Source organism: Vulpes lagopus, chromosome 6 (assembly GCF_018345385.1).
Source record: "Vulpes lagopus strain Blue_001 chromosome 6, ASM1834538v1, whole genome shotgun sequence".
In the NCBI taxonomy this organism is placed as follows: Eukaryota; Metazoa; Chordata; class Mammalia; order Carnivora; family Canidae; genus Vulpes; species Vulpes lagopus.
In genome coordinates this window covers 36,663,852-36,687,623 of record NC_054829.1, presented here as the reverse complement: position 1 = coordinate 36,687,623, position 23,772 = coordinate 36,663,852, and the positions used below count along the sequence as shown (strand labels likewise).

At 36.4% G+C, this 23,772-nt stretch overlaps 1 protein-coding gene across 20 annotated transcripts in view; it reads left to right on the top strand.

Moving 5' to 3' along the window:
* Positions 1–23,772, top strand: part of SYT16 (synaptotagmin 16) — a 245,608-nt gene that overhangs the window by 117,766 nt on the left and 104,070 nt on the right. For 18 of the 20 annotated variants that reach the window (XM_041759535.1, XM_041759540.1, XM_041759544.1 and 15 more), the window contains one exon: positions 7,884–8,060. Coding sequence is in view for 9 of the 20 variants with exons in the window: in XM_041759540.1 (XP_041615474.1) it covers positions 7,884–8,060 (177 nt within the window). In the remaining 11 variants the exon portion in view is untranslated. Of the gene's footprint in view, positions 1–7,883; positions 8,061–13,630; positions 13,744–22,292; positions 22,377–23,772 lie in introns of those variants that run through there. The other 2 variants (XM_041759536.1, XM_041759537.1) reach the window with 2 other exon arrangements.

Genomic DNA, 23,772 nt, shown 5'->3' with positions numbered 1-23,772 from the left:
TAGAAAGCACATAAGCTGACCTACAGTTTAACATAGCATTTCTCTAGCAACCCCTCATGAACCTGTTCAGACTTTCCACTTAGTACTGATAAACACATAGCAAAAAGATGAAATTAGAATTGATAGATTCTAGGATGCACATGAACTCTTCAAATAGCCAAACTTGCCAAAATCAGCTTTCTCTCTGCTTTAGCCAGATGTGTACTTATTCCTAGAGTTTTCCACCATCCAACTTGAAAGGAGGGAAAAAGATAATATCTTCCCCCCATGTGGCACTAACTGAGATATTCAGGGTTTACAGTAATGAGTATGGCATAGTGGTTAAGAGCATACTTTCACCTATTTACTTGAGTGAAAATGTATAGTCTGTATTTAAGAAGATCTATCAGAATGCATAAGAAAAAAAACAAAGAGGGAAAAACTTGAAGTTGGTAGCCAAAGAAATACTTACCCAGTTTAATATAGAAACAAGAACAGTTCAATAGAAGAAACTGCCAAAGATGTAACTGAAGAAAACTCTCCCAAGCTTTACAAAAGCCATGGACATTTGGGTAGAAAATCTGGGTTCTAGGAAAAAAATCAACAGAAGATGCCCACAAAGAGACACCTTCTGGTAAAATTTTTGCATTAAAATATTCTAGCAACATTTTGACCAAAACATTCTGTTGCCCATTCAAAAAGTAGAAAAAAAAAGTAAGCTATAGAATCACACTTATTTTAAACATTAAAGATAAACGTAATGGAGCAATATCTACCCAGCTTTTGGGAGAAAAAGATATTGAGACTTTAGAATTTTATACCTATCCATAGTTAACTCACTGCTACCAGAATTATTTTTTTTAAAGATTTTATTTATTTATTCATGAGAGACACAGAGGGAGAGAGAGGCAGAGACACAGGCAGAGGGAGAAGCAGGCTCCATGCCAGGAGCCTGATGAGGGCCTCGATCCCAGGACTCCAGGATCAGGCCCTGAGCTGAAGGTGGTGCTAAACCGCTGAGCCACCTGGGCTGCCATGCTACCAGAATTATTGCTAACAGAAATATTTCCATCTCCAAGAAACAAAGTTATATTGAGGAACAAAAGGGTTTGTTACCTCATTTTTTTGCATCTTTGGATATTATATTGAATAATTTCTTCATGTTTCATTTCTGAAATCTGTATTTTTATATTAAATGCATTAATATCGGCATATCAAATAGTATTTCAGTGATGATAAAGATAGTTAAAAATTTGTAAGAAAAAAGGTTAACAGTGATGGGTGGTAAGATTCCATATGATCTTTTCTTTTACATTTTCATTGTTATCAAAATATTCTACTACATGAATGAATCATTTTTTATCTAACATCTCTAAAAATAATAGAACTTTTAATCTAGTAAAAATGTTTTATGAACCAAAAAGGTAAAATCAATATAGACAATTTAGTATTTTCCCAGTAGTCAAAATGACTGGAAGGAAGTACAAAAATCTTAATGATGGTTGTCTTAATTTTTTCTATATTTTGCAGATTTTATGTAATGGGCCTCATGTTGCTTTCTAATGGAAAAATATACTTGTACAAAAATAAAAAATTCGTTTCATTAATGAATGACATTAGGTCCAAATGTTTCTGCTTGTGAATGATAGATAAACTCTCTTTTCTATGACTGAATATTATGTAAATCATATCCTGTGTTGCTTAGTGTTACTGACCCACTTGAAGTTTATCTTTTCTTTCCAGAAGTTTTCATTGATAGTTACATTAATAGTTACATTAATCAATGTGTTAAACAAAGAGGAGTTCAACATTTATTTAGGTATCAAATATTTATGAGTACCCACCCTATGTTGGCTGCTGAGAGTGCAATGAGTCACCGAAGCACAGTCCCTGTTGTTATAAAATTATGTCTTATTTGAAAATTGTTGATGAATCTGTCAGAGGTGCAGTGATGGGAAACACAAAGTAGAAGCATCTAGCCTGGTCAGGAGGAACAAGAAAGGCTTTCAGTACAGTATCAGAATTAGCCAGAAGAGAGTGAGCATTTGCCTCACCTAGTTGAAATAGCCTATCCAAAGGTCTGGAGGTGAGCCATGTTTGGGGGACCAGAAGTAGGTGAATACACTGGCAACAAAAAGTTAGATGTTGGAAAAAAAAGCTTGATGTTCGGAGTGCTAAGCGATAAAGGCTGAAATCAGTAGCTATGTCATGAATGGCCTTGTAAAACAAGTTAATGAAATAGGATTTTGTCCTATGGGTAATGGGAAGCCACTGTAGGATATGTTAGTTTCCTAGAATTACCATGACAAATTCCCAGAAACTTTATGGCTTAAAGCAACAGAAATGGGGCTCCTGGGTAGCTCAGTGGTTGAACATCTGCCTTCGGCTCAGGTCATGATCCTGGGGTCCTGGGATCAAGTACCACATTAGGCTCCCTGCAGGAAGCCTGGTTCTCCCTCTATCTATGTCTCTGCCTCTCTCTCTGTGTCTCTCATGAATAAATGAATAAATTAAATCTTAAAAAAACCCACAAGTGTATTATTTTTTTGATGCCAGAAGTCCAAAATCAAGATGTCAGTGGAGTTGGTTCCTCTGAAATCTCTGAGGGAGAATCTGTTTCATGAATCTCTCCTGGCTCTTTGTGGCTGCTGGCAACCCTTCATGTACCCCAGATAAAGGTTTTGTAACTATGGCCTCAGTTCCTGTGTTCACATGGCTTTCTTCTCTCAGTTTTTTCCTATTCAGTCCCTTGTAGAGGTATTGATCACTAAATTTAAGGCCCACCATTATTCAGGATGATCTCATCTAAAGATCCTGTCCTAATTATATCTGCAAAGGCCTTTATTTCAAATTAGGTCACATTCTGAAATTTAGGGTGGATGTATCTTTTGGGGTTCACAATTCAACCCATAACATAAGGATTTGCACATGAGCAAATCAGATTTGTATTTCAGGAGGATTTCCCCAGCTCTTGTGTAAAGAAGGGATTTGAGGGGGTAATTCTGAGCACATGGAGATCAGTGGGAGTGTGGGTAAAGGATGCTAGTGACTTCAGAGGTGAGAAAGAGGAGATGAGTGTAAGAAATAATCAGAAGATAGTTGCAAAGGGGAAAAGAGAGAGGGCTATGGTTGAGGAGCATGTGGTAGTGAAGAGAGGCTTTAAAAGGTTGGGAGGTATTTGATGCGTTTTTTTAAATAATAAATTTATTTTTTATTGGTGTTCAATTTACCAACATACAGAATAACACCCAGTGCTCATCCCGTCAAGTGCCCCCCTCAGTGCCCGTCACCCAACACCCCCACCCCCCACCCTCCTCCCCTTCCACTACCCCTAGTTCGTTTCCCAGAGTTAGGAGTCTTTATATTCTATCTCCCTTTCTGATATTTCTCACACATTTCTTCTCCCTTCCCTTATATTCCCTTTCACTATTATTTATATTCCCCAAATGAATGAGAACATACACTGCTTGTCCTTCTCCGATTGACTTACTTCACTCAGCATAATACCCTCCAGTTCCATCCACGTTGAAGCAAATGGTGGGTATTTGTCATTTCTAATGGCTGAGTAATATTCCATTGTATACATAGACCACATCTTCTTTATCCATTCATCTTTTGATGGACAGCGAGGCTCCTTCCACAGTTTGGCTATTGTGGACATTGCTGCTATAAACATCGGGGTGCAGGTGTCCCGGCGTTTCATTGCATCTGAATCTTTGGGGTAAATCCCCAACAGTGCAATTGCTGGGTCATAGGGCAGGTCTATTTTTAACTCTTTGAGAAACCTCCACACAGTTTTCCAGAGTGGCTGCACCTGTTCACATTCCCACCAACAGTGAAGAGGGTTCCCTTTTCTCCACATCCTCTCCAACATTTGTGGTTTCCTGCCTTGTTAATTTTCCCCATTCTCACTGGTGTGAGGTGGTATCTCATTGTGGTTTTGATTTGTATTTCCCTGATGGCAAGTGATGCAGAGCATTTTCTCATGTGCATGTTGGCCATGTGTATGTCTTCTTCTGTGAGTTTTCTCTTCATGTCTTTTGCCCATTTCATGATTGGATTGTTTGTTTCTTTGGTGTTGAGTTGAATAAGTTCTTTATAGATCTTGGAAACTAGCCCTTTATCTGATATGTCATTTGCAAATATCTTCTCCCATTCTGTAGGTTGTCTTTGAGTTTTGTTGACTGTATCCTTTGCTGCGCAAAAGCTTCTCTTATCTTGATGAAGTCCCAATAGTTCATTTTTGCTTTTGTTTCTTTTGCCTTCGTGGATGTATCTTGCAAGAAGTTACTGTGGCTGCATTCAAAAAGGGTGTTGCTTGTGTTCTCCTCTAGGATTTTGATGGAATCTTGTCTCACATTTAGATCTTTCATCCATTTTGAGTTTATCTTCGTGTATGGTGAAAGAGAGTGGTCTAGTTTCAGTCTTCTGCATGTGGATGTCCAATTTTCCCAGCACCATTTATTGAAGAGACTGTCTTTCTTCCAATGGATAGTCTTTCCTCCTTTATCGAATATTAGTTGACCATAAAGTTGAGGGTCCACTTCTGGGTTCTCTATTCTGTTCCATTGATCTATGTGTCTGTTTTTGTGCCAGTACCACACTGTCTTGATGACCACAGCTTTGTAGTACAACCTGAAATCTGGCATTGTGATGCCCCCAGCTATGGTTTTCTTTTTTAAAATTCCCCTGGCTATTCGGGGTCTTTTCTGATTCCACACAATAAATAAAATAATTTGTTCTAACTCTCTGAAGAAAGTCCATGGTATTTTGATAGGGATTGCATTAAACGTGTAAATTGCCCTGGGTAACATTTGCATTTTCACAGTATTAATTCTGCCAATCCATGAGCATGGAATATTTTTCCATCTCTTTGTGTCTTCCTCAATTTCTTTCAGAAGTGTTCTATAGTTTTTAGGGTATAGATCCTTTACCTCTTTGGTTAGGTTTATTCCTAGGTGTCTTATGGTTTTGGGTGCAATTGTAAATGGGATTGACTCCTTAATTTTTCTTTCATCAGTCTCATTGTTAGTGTATAGAAATGCCACTGATTTCTGGGCATTGATTTTGTATCCTGCCATGCTACCAAATTGCTGTATGAGTTCTAGCAATCTTGGGGTGGAGGCTTTTGGGTTTTCTATGTAGAGTATCATGTCATCAGCGAAGAGGGAGAGTTTGACTTCTTCTTTGCCAATTTGAATGCCTTTAAGTCTTTTTGTTGTCTGATTGCTGAGGCTAGGACTTCCAGTACTATGTTGAATAGCAGTGGTGAGAGTGGACATCCCTGTCTTGTTCCTGATCTTGGGGGAAAGGCTCCCAGTGCTTCCCCATTGAGAATGATATTTGCTTTGGGCTTTTTGTAGATTAATGCAGGTGAGAAAGATGTATTTATAAGGGGAAGTAGTTGAAAATACATGAATGAGGGGCAAACATAGAGAGAGGTAATTGTTTTGATGAAAGGGATGGAGATAGGGTCCAGAGCACAGACTGCACAAAGCAGTGCATGCATACCATGTTTGACTGCTGCTAGATATTTAAAAAATATTTTATTTATTTGCTTGAGAGAGAGGGAGAGAGAGAATGAGTGAGTGGGAGAGGGGACAGAGGGATAAGAGAATATCTGCTGAGCATTAGCCAGACATGGGGCTCCATCTCAGGACCCTGAGATCATGACTTGAGCTAAAGTAAGAGACTAACTGACTGAGTCACCCAGTCTCCACTGCTAGATATTTTTTTAAATTAAAGTTTAGTTCATATAAATGTTATGTTAGTTTCAGGTGTACAACATAGTGATTTGACAAGTTTATGCATTATGTCATGCTCACCACAAGTGTAGCTACCATCTGTCAGCATACAATGCTATTATAATACCACTGAATATATTCCTTAGGCTGTACCTTTCATCCCCCTGACTTATATATTCCATAAGTGGAAGCCTGAACCTCCCACTCACCTCCACCCACTTGGCCCACCCCCAACCCCTCCCATCTGGCAACCATCAGTTGTCTTTGCATTTATGGGTCTATTTCTGCTTTTTTGTTTGTTTTGTTTTTTAGATTCCACATATAAGTGAAGTCATATGGTATTTGTCTTTCTTAGTCTGACTTATTTCACTTAGCATAATACCCTCTAGGTCCTTCCATGTTGTTGTAAATGCCAAGGCCTCATTCTTTTTTATGGCTGAGTAACGTTCCATTTGGTATATATACCATATCCTCTTTATCCATTTATCAATTGATGAATACTTGGGTAGCTTCCTTATCTTAGGTATTTTAAATAATGCTGCAATAAACATAGAGGTGCATGTATCTTTTCAAATTACTGCTCCTAGATATTTTAACAGCTCTTCAAAGATGATGATGATGATGATGATGATGATGTTGGGGAAGATGGTTATTTCTGTTGGAGAAATCACTATATGTCAGGTGCCACACTGATTATTTTCCATGTGTTAACACATTTAATCTTTGATATAGCTATATTTATTATATCCTCTTGTTGCTTAGGAAACTGAAGCACAGAGAGGTTAAATAATTTGCACAAGGCCACACAGATAATAAGTGGCAGAGTGTGATTTTCTCTCAGGCAATATAATTGCTGAATCCATGCCAGTAAGCACTACTACCTATGCTGCCTCTAAAGACAGAGGGAATAATCAATATGTGCATACTTTTTTTCATGGTAAATGTTGGCTTTGATAGCAGACACTATTATCATTTTGCAGACTACCAAGCTATTATCTTTGTTTATTCTTTCATTGGCTTGGCACTGGATTGGTTCTGTGAGGCAGTACCATTTATTTTCTTTATCTTTTCATGGCATTGGAACCGGTTTGATTCATCCTTTCTCTCGTATCTGGATGGTAGGGTGAGGTAAATATTATCCCTTCATATTTATTAGTCTACATATTAAACCTGCTAAAGGATTAAAGCTGCATTTTAGGAGATTCATTTTAATAAGTTTTCACATATACTCAACTCCCTTAAATAACTCTATTGACACCTGCTCTGTAATTAATTCCTTAATAATTTGCTTTCTGGATTTCTTTTTTTTTTTTTTTTTTTTTTTTTGCTTTCTGGATTTCTTTACTGAGTAATGTCTTGGCCCAAATTTCAATTCCTTAGACGAATCTTCCCTCAATCCTGAATTAGTTAAAAAAAATTCCTGAATTAGTTCTAGTCTCCCTGCTATTTGCACTTCATAGCTGAATTCAGTGGCTGGAACTCTTTAAGGTATATTGGGTAGCACTTAACCAAGGTCAAATAAAACTCAGGATATTTTGATGAAGAGGAGGAAGAAGATAAAATTTCATTTATCAGGCTTCTAAAATATTATCAGTCAAAATATATTTCCGATTTCTTACATTGATGGCATGGATTAGGAATTTTCTTGTCTCCATTGATGATGATAATCATCATATTGCATAGTTGGGTTTGCAAAACTATATCCAGGAAATGATTTTTTTCTCCAACTGCAAATATTGAAAAGGAAGATGTCTGAAAGTTTGTCTCAAGAGATTATCTTTTAAGCTTTGGACAGCTGTGTTTTCCAGGGATTTGCTTTTAAAACACTGATCAACCATTTCCAGCTCAACCCATTTAACAGATATATCTCATGTAGTTTGTGTGTTTGAAGCTGAATATTAGGCTGAGGATAGGAAGAAAGCACAAGTGCAAAAGAATAGTGAGGTCTGTCGTCTGAAGAACCAGCCTAGTGGGATGTACTGAGCAACAATTGTTTTTTTTCCTTTCTCCTGTACACAGTCCTGGAACTGCCAGCAAGTGTTAAGACTTGTAGAGTATTTGCCACTTTAATTAATAAATATAAACTTTGATCAGTTAGAAGTAAAAGTTGGTTTACTTTAATTGTGATGATGTTTTTTTTCTTTTGTGCTCTCTTGCCAGTTCCTCCTGAAGCCATTGGCTTCCTATCAGCAGTTGGGGTCTTTATTGTTCTTCTGGTTGTCCTCTTCCTCTTCATCAACAAGAAGATATATTTAGAAAAAATAGGCCTTCCATGCCTGGAGCAACGAGGGAAAAGGAAGCACTCTAAAGACAAGACTGGGATCCATGAGGGGCTGGGTAAGCATGACGCCTTACATTTTCCTGAGCTTGGCAACTTGCTGTGGTTTTGGTCAGGGGAGGATTATCACTGTTTCCAGGATAGGCCCCATTAAGAAATCACATGTGAGCTGTTTGGATGCTGCTGTGGTAGACATGATGAACAGACATTACCGAAGAATACATTAGCTTTGTGAAAGTAATGCCCTTCTTTGAGTTTGAAGAGCAGATGGGAAAAGGCTGACCACCACTTCCTGTCGTTTGAGCTCTTTAGATGTGTGTTTTGAGTTTCCCTCTGACTAATGCTTGACAAAAAAGTGGTTTTTCATTGACAAGAACCTTGATATGTTTTAGTCTCATTATATTGCAGCAGTATTGCCATTTCACTTCAGTTAGCTGTTTCTGAGATTTTCATTGCTCAGATCCACTTCCCACTTCACAGGGCAATAATTACTTTTCCAAAGGGAATTTTTTACTCCTTAAGGTCACCGAATCTACTACATAATTTACTAACTGCCAATTTGTTGAAGAAAAATAATATACTTAAATAAATAATTGGCTTCCTGTTCTTAAAGGACATATTTTATTTTTCATTGCTGGACTGTAGAACTTTGTAGTGCAGGAAGTTACCACAGAGTGATGGTGGTCATCACACAGAAGCTGGGCATTTAAAGATAGTGCTCTTATCTTACGGGTAACAACTAAGCTCTCTCTCTTTTGTAAAAAAATAATTCCAATCCTCATTTCTTCTTCCCTGTCAGGTAAAATGAGTTTGTCAGGTAAAATCTGGGACTTACAAGTGGTTTAGCCACTACTGTCCCAGCTGGGGCATAAGTTTGCGAGACAAATAGACTTCTGCTTGGTCATGGGGTAGTATGGAGGTAAGATTCATAGCAATTCTACTTTCCCCCCATAATCAGCTGGTTGGCACAAATTGTGTGACTTAGCAAATTATGGAACCATTCTAAACTTCAATTTCCTCATCTGTATTTTGGGATAATCGATACATCTTCTACAGGGTTAAACTAGATTAATGAATTACTTTTGTAAAGATGCATGGTACCTATGGTAAAAGTCTTAATAGAATCATAGCCATGCAACGTTAATAAAATATCAGTCACAGTAATGGCTTTTAAGACTGTCATCACCCATAAGCACATTGTATTCATTACTTAAATTGGGAGATTAAAATTGGCGATGTTTTCTCCTTTGCAAACTATAACAGGTACAGAGAACTAAGGTTAGAGCTATTTAAGATTTTTTTGTCTTGTTTGACATGTTATCTGAGTATTTTAGAGACAATTATGAATTATACTTGCAAATAAGTTAAGGTTTAAAGATAATGTTGGAACAATAACAATAAAGCATGAATCAGAAGCTGTCAGCTGAAGAAACACTGAAAAAATCTATGTCTCAAACTTAGAGTGGGGTCATAGAAAGAGAGCTTTAAAAATAGTTTAATCAGGAGAATCCCAAATTATAATGTCTAAGAACTATACACCTTCATTAGGACATTGCTCCTTTTAAAAGTTTAATTGTTGGTAAAAAAAAAAGTCTAATTATCACTGATCAAAAGTATCTTTGAGAAATGTGTTTGTATCCCAGATTTTGTCTAAGTCTTGATATTTGCCTTAATTATCATCCTCAGAACACTGATTTCTCAGTGAAATTTGGCAAATGTAAAGAAGTAAGGAAGGCAGCCTGATGTGGTGGAAAGAAGCATAGTGAAGACAGCCAGAGCTGTTTTGCCACTAATTAGCTGTGATATTTTGGGAAGCTCATGTCACCTTTCTGGGGCTTAAGTCCTCATTTTCAAAGTGATGAGTTTGGACTCATTTTCTCCTAATTTCCCTCATGCAGTCCTCTTGAATTCTTAGGGTTACCATAGCAATTTCTTCTTTAGATCTCAGTCTATGAATGGAAGAGACCTAATAGAAATGATTAACAGTCAACTAGAGCATCCCACTCTTAGATTGAACCATATGAAACTGCCGTTTTTATAGACCCATGAAATGGCTATCTGCAAGCTTGTCATTATAATTGAATATATGTGATATTCTGAAGAATAAAGTAATTCTTTTCATTTGTGTAGTAATATCAGAGGCAGTCTTTTTTTCTGAAGCCATCATGCAAAATCACCTACCTGACAAAATACTTTTCTTTCTTTTAGGCTATAAAATTTTCAAAGTTCAAAGAACTTGCACATATGGTTCTATGTGGATTTAGGTAAAGGGAGAAAGAAACTGCAACTGTTTCTTCCTAATGACACAAGTAGTAATAATAATTTGACAGTGACAATTGATAGATATCACTTATTTAGCATTTAATATTACCATGCACCTGCTAAGTATGTTACATGTTTTACTTGGTTTCTTTATGCAAGGTATTAGTGTTGTTTGGGGAAAGGGCCGGTACTACTTGTAACAAAGGAGGCATTTTTCAGATTCAAGAGAGAAAAATCTGATTAAAAATACCCACAAAAAAACAAAAAAAGAAAGAAATTCCCATCATGAAATAGTTTTTGAAGAAACCTAGCTTTGCGAGAGAGAGAGAGAGAGAGAGAGAGAGAGAATAATTTTGTTTTTCTGTTTATTTCTCCCTCAAAAGCTTTCTTTCAAAGCTTTCTGGTTAAAATACAGCAATTTCTCCCCACCAGTTGGGATGAGGGCCCAGCTGACTGGGTCTTCCCCCAAGACCACCCTTACCTGCAGCTAAATGGGTTAGCTTCTGGTCCAGGAGGAGTCTCCATGCTGTGCCATTTCCTTCTGTTTGGGCTATGATGGCTGCTGTTGTCAAATATTTTTTTATTTCATTTCTGTATTTAGGTCAGAATATGTTCAAGTACAACATTCCCACTAAACAATTAAATAAAGAGGTCCTAATATCTCCATCTTGTAGATGGGGAAACTAGGGTTCAGAGAGACATTTTTCTCCTCCATTAAGTGGCAGAGCTGGGACTTGTGTCTGGGAGTGCCTTAGGCCAGAGGCCCAGATGTTAGTCAGACTTTTTTTCTGCTCAGCTAATCTTCCCAACTCAGTCCACTACTTCATGCTATTGAATTTCTGGGATGAGAAAAAATAAGGGAAAGTTAGTTTTGGTTCTTGTGGCTGCCATACAAAATGTCACAAACTTGGTGTCTTATAATAGCATAAATTTATTTTTGGCACAATTCTAGAGACCGGAAATTTAAAATCAGGATGTCAGCAGGTCCACACGCTTCTAGCTTCAAGCTCTGCCTCCATCCTCATGATGCCTTCTCCTCCTGTGTGTGTCTGCGCTCTCTGTGTCATTTATCATTGGATTTAGATTTTATCCTGAAAATCCAGGAAGATCTCTTCTCAAGATCCTTAACTACATCTGCAAAGACCTTTCCAACATTCATGGGTTCCAGGGATAAGGACGGGCATATCTTTATTGGGGGCCACCATTTAGCCACTACAAGGGGGAGAGGAAGTGAAAGCATAACCTGGAAGTGGTTTTTAATCATTCCAAATTAGGAGAGTTGATGAAGAATTGGATGCAGGATTCTCTTTTCTCTATTTTCCTTAGTGGCATTCCACATACCCCACCTGGTGTTAGAATGATTTTTACAAAGAGATGCAACAAAAATTTAAGTCAAATGCTTATAATATGGATTGTAATCATCAGTCAGTTTGCTTTTTAACTGCAATCCCTGTTGAACTGCACTGGGTCTCAATCCTGAGACACTTAAAAAACAAAACAAAAACAGTGCCCAAAGCTCACTGCAAATGAATCAAATCAGAATAGAGAGTGGTAGTGGCAGGGAAATCATATAGCTTTACAAAGAGTACTAGGTGACTTAAAGGTGTGGCCACGGTGGAGTACCATGGATGGACATGGAGATAGGGTCACTGCTAATTTTCCCTTTCAGGTCAGGAAGGATAGTGTGCGAGCAGAGTGTTAACACTCGCCAAATCCACCCTTGCTTCTGCCCACAAGGTATCCATCTGGTGGTTCCCTACGTGTTTCCTTCCCTGACTACTTCAATTCAGTTCTGTTTTGGTCATCAAGCAAGCTTTTCTTTTTATGATATTTTCCCTTTCCAAAGCCCTGTATATACCATAACATAACCAGTAGCTTCTGTACAGGGATTTTAAAAAATAAGATATTTAGGAAAAGTACCTACTTTATAAAATTATTCAGAGTTGCCAAATTACAACCAATTCCAATTGAATTCCAATTGAAAACTCTTGGAATCTTTCAAGATTTTCAAGATCTTTCCCTCCCTTCCTTCTTTCCTCCCTCCCTCCCTCCCTCCCTGTCTCCCACCCTCCCTTCTTTCTTTCCTACCTTCCTTCCTTCCTTCCTTCCTTCCTTCCTTCCTTCCTTCCTTCCTTCCATACCCATCATGAAGCCCAATGTGGGGCTTGAACTCACAACCCTCAGATCAAGACCTGAACTGAAAATTTTTACAAATTTTTAGTGAATTTGGCCCAAACAGAAGAGTATGGCCATTCCATTGATAAAACTTCCAATGTTTTCTGAATGATTTTGACATTTTATTTTCCTTTTATGCCCAAATAAGAAAGAGCAATGATAAACATTACAAAATGGTATGAATCAGGATCTGAAACATATATAAAAATAAAAATATAAAGGGTACTTACCAGCAGATAGGAATGGTTTCACTTTTGTATTTATTTTCGGCTCCTTGATGTAAGAGGGACATATAGCCATGTGCTCATCTTACAGTTGTAAGTAACCAACATCCTCTTCTTTGTATCTTATGTTTAGTATGATTGATTAATTTATTATAGGCAGAAAAGGGTGGGTTTTTTTTAAAGGATACTGTACACACCATACAATCCATACTTTACTGGGGGTTTTTTAGATGTCATTTTTAACAGTCTATTTTATTTTACCTGTACCCAGAGTCTAGGTATCTTCACCTATAGATCTGTGCATTGATTTTGGGCATGAACTACTCAGATGAATTATAAGTGTATCAGATATTTTGGAATTTTAAAAAAAGTTCAATATTTTCTTCCCCCTTCCATCCATCCTTCCTCCCTCCCACCTTCCCTCCTTCCCTCCCACCCTCCCTTCTTTCCTTCCTTCCTTCCTTCCTTCCTTCCTTCCATACCCATCATGAAGCCCAATGTGGGGCTGGAACTCACAACCTTTAGATCAAGACCTGAACTGAGATCAAGAGTAGGACATTTAACCAACTGAGCCACCCAAGTGCCCCACTCTTGGGATAATTGAAAACTATAAATGCCACTGAAATGCTTTTTATACAATTAAAAACTTCTGGATTGCACAATAACTTATTTTAGAGTTATGGATTGTATAATCCTTAAAACTACCCCTTCTTTCCCCATTTTTTTCTGAAATAGTGGGATAAATGGAATAGCCCCTCTATATTTCTTATGTCATACTTCCCCCATGAGGAATATGCAAAACAAGACCCAATTTGAAGGTAGTAGCTAGAGTGGAAGATTCACTTTTCAACAATCTAGATTTAAAAGTAATTTCTCTTTTGATTTTAAGGCTTTCATTGCATAGAATATGCATTTCTCTAACTATGTGTCATATTAGGTTGAATTCTAATAAATTACTCTTTTTGTAGATTAGAAGTTTCATGTGATTCAACATAATACATGAGATGAAAAATTGAGAATTGAAGTGCTGTAAAAGTTTGAACATTAAGACAAACCAAGTATGGCTCATTGTGTTGTCCAGGTACTTGTTTTATTGACTTGATTAAGACACAGATAATTGAGAATAATACTCAATGGACCTATCAAAGTATCACTAATTGCACCTTGTTTGGTGGGTATGAATTCCAAAGAACCTCGTTGAGAAGTTACTGGTTTGAGAATGTTCATCCACCCATTCAATATTATTTGTTGGGAATCTGTGTTATACTATAGTGTGCTAAGTTCTAGAAATGAAATGATGAAAAAGAAATATGTAGTCCTTACTCCTTTGGAAATTAATTAATTTTTTTGACAAAGAGAGACAAAAACAAAATTGAAAGTAAAGAGACAAAATATAGGTTATTACAAATACTATTAGAGATTAAAATGATAATTGACAAAGTGGGGAGATTTACTCTAGATAAGAATTGAACACATCTTACATCTTGCTCATTGTTGGGTAGAGAGAGAAACACACACATGCATGCACACCACATTATATTGATCTGTTTCTCTGAAGAACCCGTATATAGCTCCTAATAGCCACTACAGACATTTTGGTTATCCTACCCTATATCTAAATTTATCTCTATCACTATATATTTAAACCTATACCTATGTCTATATCTAAATAGTTTATATACATATAAGCATATTTATATAATAGAGAGATATAGCTCTCTCTCCATTTCTGTGTATATATGTATGTGTATCTCCTCCCCTCCATCTCTAGGTACATTCATGTACATGATCTAATGTCTATGTACATGAATGTACATAGAGATGGAGGGGAGGAGATACATTGAAAGAGAGGGAGAGGTTATCTTAAGGAATTTGTTTATACAATTATGGAGGCTTAGCAAGTCCAAAATCTACAGGATGGGCCGATAGACTAGAAACCCAGGGAGAAACCAATGTTGCAGTTGAAATCCAAATGCTATCTGCTGGCCAAATTCCTTCTTGCTCTTGGGAGGTCAGTCTTTTTTTCTGTTAAAGTTTTCAACTGATTGGATGTGGCTCACCCATATTATGGAGAGCATTCTGCTTTACACAAAGTCTACCAATTTAGGTGTTACTCTCATTCATAAAAATCATGTCACAGAAATATCCAGAGTAATGTTTGATCAAATATCTGGGCACTATGTCTCAGTCAAGTTGATCCATAAAATTAACCATCACAGGTGCTTTCTTAACATCTGTGTTCATATTCTTGTTTCCTTCCTTAACAGTTGGGAGGTTGGGAAGAGATCTTCGCTTTTTAAAAACTTTATTATGGACATTATTATACAGACAGGAAAGTAGAGAAAGGATTGTATAATGAACCCCATGTACCTATAGCTCAGATTCAACAATTATTAACAAAGAGAATTCATTTCTAATTTAAACCCTATTGTCTCCATTTCCTTGTTTTCCTTGAGAAATAGAGGGACTAGATGTCTATCCCTGTAAAATGTCTCATCCTTTACTATTTGTTTTCTTGCGACTTAAATGGTGGGTTATTATCTCCAGTTCAAGGAGTTGACCCAGCAAATGAACATGTTACACACTAGCTGATTGCCAGAGATGGGAGACATTAGATTAAGGGTTCAGAGGACCTTTGACAAATCTGAGCACGTTTATAGCTGGAATATAAGGATCTATGCTTTCTGAGCTATTTATATAAGGGTATATGATGAGTTACCTTAGAAACAGATTCTTGTGGCATTTGAGCTTCCTCTGTGATGCTAGGATATTAATAAAAACAAATCTGAAGCTCTCTGTAAGTATGCTGTGGAAATGTTTAACACCTAAGTTTGAGAACTCCCTAAACACACATCACCGTTTGAGAAGCTGTAGAAAATTTCTTTGATGAGTTTTCACTTTTCCAATGACTCTAAACATATGGAAGTGTGTGTGTGTATGTCTATATATCTAACATATATAGTCCTAAGTCTGAATTTTGGCAGAAACTCTGGAGCTTTTTTTGCATTTGAAATAGCCATAGCATAGAATTTTATCCCCGAGTTCTAGGTAGACCTCTGTCAACCTTGGCAGTTCACATAGAGGCACTCACTAAATGTTTATTGCTTGGTGGATTGAAGTTCTTTCTCCTCTTTTTTCAGAACTGATCATCAGAATTATATGAGGAGGCCTTAAACATACACCCTTTTGAATGGAGATGCTGAAACTAACTCACCAACTTTATGGGTAGCTTTGAGGGATTTTGATGCAGTGGAGATGAACCTATTATTTTCATTTATAGATCAGGAAATTGCTTTTAAGTTTAGAGCTTATGCGTTTACACATGCTAAAGAATGGCACAGTTAACAACAGTTGTTCTCTTTGTAATGTCTTCCAAAGATACACAGTATCTGGAGGATAGCATAGGTGACAAAAGTTACATTTATTGGAGGACATTAGGGTTTTGTGCTTCTCCTGTCAGCAAGACAGCAATGCTTATTATACTTTAAAGATATACATGCCTTACATAAAAAGAAAACTTCAGTTGGTAGGTGGGTGGCAAGGAGAAAGGATTATTGTTTGTGTAGAATAGTAGCACAGATAATTTTCTGCATTAAAGTGGGTGTCTATGAGTTTATATGCTGAACTAGCTATTTGAGTACTCAGTTTTAAGCTAGTTATTGGAGTAACAGCTTTAAAATATCATCATTTTCTTAGCCTGACAGATTAAAGTAAAAGAAAAAACATGTCTATGGTTACATATTTCCATAAAAATATCTGCATTCTTCTAAAACCCACTTAAAGGAGCAAATGCTTTATTCACAGAAGCTCTCATAATAATTGCAAGTCTCTTTTATCCTAGGCTTACTGAATGAGGTTTAACAACAAGGCGACAGGTATTATTTGAAGCGTGTGAATTTAGGAATTCCAAAACCATTTTGAATCTTATTTTCTAAGTTTCCATACTCCAAGTCTTCAAAAACAGTTCTTAAAACTTAGGAACAATTAATATCAATGTTATAGAATGAATTGCTACCTGCTTAAAAACTTCTCTTTTTTGTTTTTCTCTGGTGAGCATTGACTGTAGAGTGATAATTTACATTTGTCATTTCATAAAAGTGTGGGCCACTTAATGAGAGAGGAGAGTGATGGAGAAAACCTTACCTTTAGGGCATTTGAATATTTCTTTTAAAATTATTTTGAAATGAAATACAAAAAATGGCATTATAAGGCACATTATGCAAAGTATGGTGAAATTCTCAATGTCTTACCTGGACTCAGTAGCAGAAAGTTCTCTCCTTTTTTTAAATTTTAACTTAATTTAATTTTTAATTTTTTTATTTTTTAAAGATTTTATTTATTTATCCATGACAAAGAGAGAGAGACAGAGAGAGAGAGAGAGAGAGAGAGAGAGAGAGAGGCAGAGACAAAGGCAGAGGGAGAAGCAGGCTCCATGCAAATAGCCCAACGCAGGACTCCATCCTGGGACTCCAGGACCATGCCCTGGGACCACACCCTGGGCTGAAGGCAGGCGCAAAACTGCTGAGCCACCCAGGGATCCCCCCTCTCCCTTTTTTTAAAGTTGTTTTTTTTATCTCCCCAAATTCCTTTATCGCTCTTCTACCCTTAACCAAGTAATGCTTACTAAAGCTATACTCAGTAGCTCACCATTCTATATTGGAAAGATGTCAGAGTTCTAAAAATTTTTATTTTTCTCATGGGTTGGCTTTATAATCAAAGACTTAAACTGGTATTAGTTTTAAGAATATTTTAGGACAACAATTCCATTTAGAATTTCCCCAAAGAGTCTAAAACTAACCAAAATGTGTATTTTGTGTGGGACTATGTTTAGAAATGGTATACCAGTGTGAAATGTCACTTTCCATATCACTTGGAGGATTTTTCTTTTCATTAGCTGTTCTATCATAGGACTCACATTTATACCAGTATGCTTTTTGGGATGAAATGTTAGTATTTTATTACTAGAAAGTAGAATCATTTATTATGGGTGATGGTAATAAATCCTCATTGGACTGAACTGTACTAACAGAAGAATTCAGGGGCATTTGCTAATCCTCCGCAAGCAAGTTTCTTATCTTTTAGTGAGAAATTGGAAGTATTGAAAATGAAAGAGAAGAAAAAAGTAAAAGACAGGCATTGTTGGCTTAAAATAGAAATATAACTAGCATTTTGGTTTAACTGAATAAATACAATCTGTGTAACTATATATAATGCTATAAAATAGGTCACACGTGTATATAGAATTAGTTAAGAACATTTGGATCCACTATTATACTGAGAAAACAGTGCTTCCCAGTTCTTATGTGAAATTCTCCACCAGTGGGAAAGAAAATGTGAAAGGAGTGTTTTCAAATGTTCTTTGATTGGGGCCACTTTGGCTGGTCAGGATTGAGGACGTCATGTACCACCCACCTAACCTACTTGTGTTTATAACCACAAAGATCCCATTAAGTCTGCTGCTTTTGATGGGCTCCCAGGGGGAACTGATTATTAATGTTTTCCAGACACAGAAGTATTGATATTGTCATGTTATTAGCATTACTATTCTAAGAGCCCAGTCATCAAGGACCCCAGGAGACCTTATTTTGATAGCCACTAATGAAGGAGATAAAATGTGTAGCGATAGTCATTTTTGTAATGAACAATTTTACTACCTGCTTAGTTTGAAGCTTATGTAAACAAATGAAAAGGGAAAACATAAGGAAAAATACTGAACACTTGTTAGCATTGATTTAGGTTGAGAGTTCCAATCTAAGAGTATTGATATGTTCATTCATAGACAGAAGGGGGCCAGCATAAATAAGAATATGAGGCCATGTCCTAAGAACTAGCAGAAACATGTATAATAGATTAATAATTTGTGCTGGAGTGGTTTTATGGCTATATATGAAAGTTTCATTAGATATAAGATTCATATTTTCTTCATCACAAACATAGTTGGATCCAAATTAAAATGGTATAATTGTTGGTTGCAAGGTATCTTTTAGAGATAGAACTAATATCACCAATCAGTGCTTTTCATAGCAGTGACAATTGGCAGTAGTTGGTGAAAGATGCTTTTGAGACTTTGCAAAAGGTATATTCAGATATTCACAACCATTGATGGCCCATTCTACAGTAGTCACTCAACTAGATGCTGACAATAGGCAGAGGTAAAACTAACCTGTTACCTGATCTTATGGAGCTTCTAGTTTAGAGAGGAAGATAGATGTTAAAAGAAATAATTATATAAGTTATCAATGAGCTAAAATTATAAACCTTAAAGACTCCATCAAAACCTACTAGAACTTATAAATGAATTCAGTAAGGTTGCAGGATATAAAATAAACATACAGAAATCTGTTGCATTCCTCTTCTCAAGTGATGAAGTAGCAGAAAGTGAAATTAAGAAAATAATCCCATTTACAATTGCACCCAAAATAATAAAACATCTAGGGATAAACTTAACCAAAGAGATGAAAGAAATGTACTCTGAAAACTATAAAACACTGATGAAAGAAATTTAAAATGATGCAAAGAATTGGAAAGACATTCATCCTAATAGGTTGGAAGAAAAAATAGTGCTAAAATGTCTATACTACCCAAAGCAATCTATAGATTTAATGCAATTTAATGCAATCCCTATCCAAATGCCAACAACTTTTTTCATAGAACTAGAATAAGAAATCCTAAAACTGGTATGGAACTACAAAAGACTCAAATAGCCAAAGCAACCTTGAAAAAGAAAAACAAACCTGAAGGTATCACAATTCTAGATTTCAAGTTATATTACAAAACAGTAGTAATTAAAACAGTATGGTACTGGCATAAAAATAGACACATAGATCAACAGAACAGAAGAGAAAACCCAGAAGTAAGCCCACAATGATATGGTCAATTTATCTTCAACAAAAGAAGATTGAATATACAATGGGAAAAAGTCTCTTCAACAATGGTGTTGGGAATATTGGACAGCTACATGCAAAAAGAGGAAACTGGACCACTTTCTTTCACTATACACAAAAATAAACTCAAAATGGATTAAAGACCTAATTTTGAGGCCTGAAACCATAAAAATCCTTAAAGAGAGCATAGGTAGTGATATCTCTGACATGAGCTGTAACATTTTTCTAGGTATGTATCATAAAGCAAGGGAAATAAAAGCAAAAATAAACTTTTGGGACCACATCAAAATAAAAGTTTATGAACAACGAAGGAAACCATCAACAAAATTGAAAGGCAACATGTGAAATGGGAGAAGATATTTACAAATGACATATCTGATAAATGGTTAGTATCCCAAATATATAAAGAACTGTTGGACCCTTGCTCACGGGTGCCAACGTGTCCCGGTGGACGCCCCAGAGACTCAGACCCCAGACAGGCAGATGCAACAAGCAAGAGGGTTTATTGAACGTTTGTGCAAACGGGCTCTCCGCCTCAGAGGTGGCACTTATACAACTCCATATCCAAAAAACAAATAATCCAATTAAGAAACAGGCAGAAGACATTAAAAGGCATTTCTCTAAAGAAGACATACAAATGGCCAACAGACACATGAAAAGATGCTCAACATCACTCATCATCAGGGAAATGCAATTCAAAACCACAGTGAAATATCATTCTCAAACCTTTCAGAATGACTAAAATAAAAAAACATAAGAAACAAGTGTTAGCAAGGATGTGGAAAAAAAGGAACTGTTGGTTTGCACTGTTGGTGGGAATGCAAATTTGTGCAACTACTGTGGAAAATGGTATGAAGCCTCCTCAAAAAATTAAAAATGGAACTACCCTATAATCTAGGAATTGCAATACTGGATATTTACTCAAAAAATATTAAAAGGTGAACTCAAAGGGATACATGCACTCCTTTGTTTATTGTGGCATTATTTACAATATGGAAACAGCCCAAGTGTCCGTTGACTGAGGAATAGATAAAGAAGATGTGGTGTATATACACAATGGAATATTATTCCACCATAAAAAAGAATCTTGCCATTTGCAACAATATGGATAGAGCTAGAAAGTAAGTGAAGTAAAGTCAGTCAGAAGAAGTCTTCTTCAGAAGAAGACAAGTACCATATGATCTCATTCATATGTGGAATTTAAGAAACAAAACAAAACATGCAAAGGGAAAAAAGAGAGACAAATCAAGTAGCAAACTCAGCTATAGAGAACAAACTGATGTTTGTCAGAGGGGAGGTAGCTGAGGGGGGTAAAAAACCCTGCAATTATAATATAGTAAGTGTTAATAAGAAGGAATAAGAGGTGCTAAGAGAGACTATTTCAGGGGTGACTGAGAGGCTCAGCAGGTTAACCAGCCTAATCTTGGTTTGGCTTAGGCTATTATCAGGGTATTATCAGGGTTCTGGGATTGAGCCCTGTATCATAATCCATGTTCATTGTGGAGTCTACTTGTCCTTCTCCCTCCCACTCTGTTCTCCTTGTGTGCCCTCTCGTAAATAAATAAATAAATAAATAAATAAATAAATAAATAAATAAATTCTAAATGAGACTATTTCAAGAAGACATACTTGAGTCTGAGACAGCTGTTGTCAGGCTGAGACAGGAAAGGAGGTGGATGGGCTTTGGGGGACAGGGGAAGAAAGCCTGAGGGAGGAGCATGGTCTCAGTCAGTTGGAGGAGTTTGTTGAAGTAAGATGAAGGGATGATACGAGATACTGAAGAACAAAGAGCAGATAGAGAGTAGTTACAGATAAGAAGGGGTCAAACCATGCATGGCCTTCCAAGTCCTGTGAAGGATTTTGGATTTCATCTTAGGAGCAGTAAAAGTAATTTTAAGTCATTTAAAAAATGGAATGACACAATCAACTATGTGTCATAGTAGATAGTCTAAAATACTGAATGGGCTTAAGAAATTTGGAGAATAAAAGGTGCTATTGTTACAATAGCAAAAGCATTGAGCAATTTAAAGCTCTGGTTGAACCCACCCTAGTCTTTTTGTTAAGGTCATCATGCTCAAACACAAAGCTGTCTGTTGGATAGGTTGAAAAATGTATTTTACAATAAATCTTCCTCAACTTAAGCAGTAGTTTAGAATATTTAAAAAACTTTACTATACTTACTTTGGAAAAATAATTCCAATAGTTTCACTTTTTAAAGAGTTTCATTATAGTGAAATAGGCAGCAAAGGTGGAATGGAAACAAAATGACAATAGACTTTGAGGTCAGACAAACCTGGATTTGAACCTCACCTTGGCCACTAATGAGGAAAATACCTTTACATTTTTTATTTCTAAGGTCTTTTGGAATAGTGGTTAAAGCAAGAATTTGGATTCAAGGAAGAATTGGAATCCTAGCTACATTATTTATTATAGGTGTGAACCTTGGGGCAAATCACCCCTTCTGAGCCTCAGTCTTTTCAACTACAAAATGCAAAGGCTACTATCTTTCACAAAGAGTTTTTGTTTATATAGGTTGTCAAAAAACATTGCATGTTGTAAAGTGCTTGGCAAATGTTGCCTATAATGGTAGTATTGTTTCTGGGTCTTTGCACATTAGAGAAAGGATTAAAAGAGTTTGATACATTTTTTGCCCTTTAAAATGTCACAAATTTGGGTTTAGTAATGAATAACTGATAATCAGTGCCTGTTATGTACTGGATTCTATTCTAGGTGCCTTAGAAACATCGAGGAATCTAATTTCCACTGTGAATTGTAAGACAGAGGGTAGTACTCCCTATATTGTAGATGAAGACACTTTAAGTGCACTCAGGTAATGTGATTTGCCTCATGCTGTGGCATAACTGAAAGATTATCCAACATTGAGCAGTGTTTTGTGTGATTCCAAGTCCATTGCTACTGCTTTTCTTCATGCTGTCTCATTTTTATCAATGTCTACTGATGAAAGTATGTTTTGGTAATAGGGCAGTTTCACATTTAGCTTTATGCTAATTGCCTCCCCTCTTCTGGCCACCCACCTGAAGTCTAGTGGTAAAGGGTCTGTTGCATTGCACATACCCTAGCAATGAAAATATGGCTGTATTGTACTGTATCCATATCACTGATGTAAATGATCCTCAGTAGTCTGTTTTTATATTTAGGATTTCAGCCTTTAGATCACATTTTGGACAAATGCTACAAAAGATATTTCATCTCAGTGACAGATATTCCTACCCATATAACAAATTTTTTCTTAACAGAAAACACCTGTAGTCTCTTTTGAATCATGTTGAAGATGGATTACAGCCCATTTTATAGTTATTTTGACTCTATGTGTTATTCATGTTTCTAAGCTTTCTTGTTCACACTAGGTAATGCAAGATACCATTCTCTGAAAGGTATGATAATTGTCATAAAATTATAGACTTAATTAGCCTTATGACCACTCTAAGAAGTCAGTGATAACTTACTTACATTTAAGAGAAGACACAAGGGAGTTAACCGATGACTATAAAAAGACACTTCAGATAAACCCAATATTCTTTTTTTAACGTATTTTTTTTTATTATTAAAGTATAGTTGATAAACACTGTTATATTAATTTCAGATATACAACATAGTAATTAGACAAGTCTATACATTATGCACTGCTCACCATGGTAGTTGTCATTACCATCTGTCACCATACGTTATTACAATATTTTTGACCCTATTCCCTATGTTGTACTTCTCATCCTTGTGACTTATTCATTTTAGAATTGGAAGTTTGTACCTCATACATCTATTTCACCCATCTCCAAACCCAATATTCTTGACTTTTACTTATCTGCCCTACAGATCTTGGTAGAGAATAAGAAGGATAGATTTTCCAGGATGATTTCTCCTTTAAAAAAATTGCTAAACATTAACACACTTCAGTAGATGAACTGGTATAAGATTTTGATTTGGTGCTAGGTAACCTGCGGACCATATTATTAGAAACATTTTCTTTTCTCTCAATGTTTTTGACTCTCTCCAGGAGCTCATAATCCTTTAAAAATCACACAGGCATACAGGCTTCCACTTTATCTTTCACCAAAATACCATTCATTTTTAAGGCATACCTCCCAGAAGCTAGTATTTCTTCTTAGGTGGTAACTTTCCACTCTCCCTCCAAGCATCTGTCATCAGATAGAAAATAGGGTCAGAAAGATTTAACTAACAACCTTTAAAGGACCATGAGCGTTATT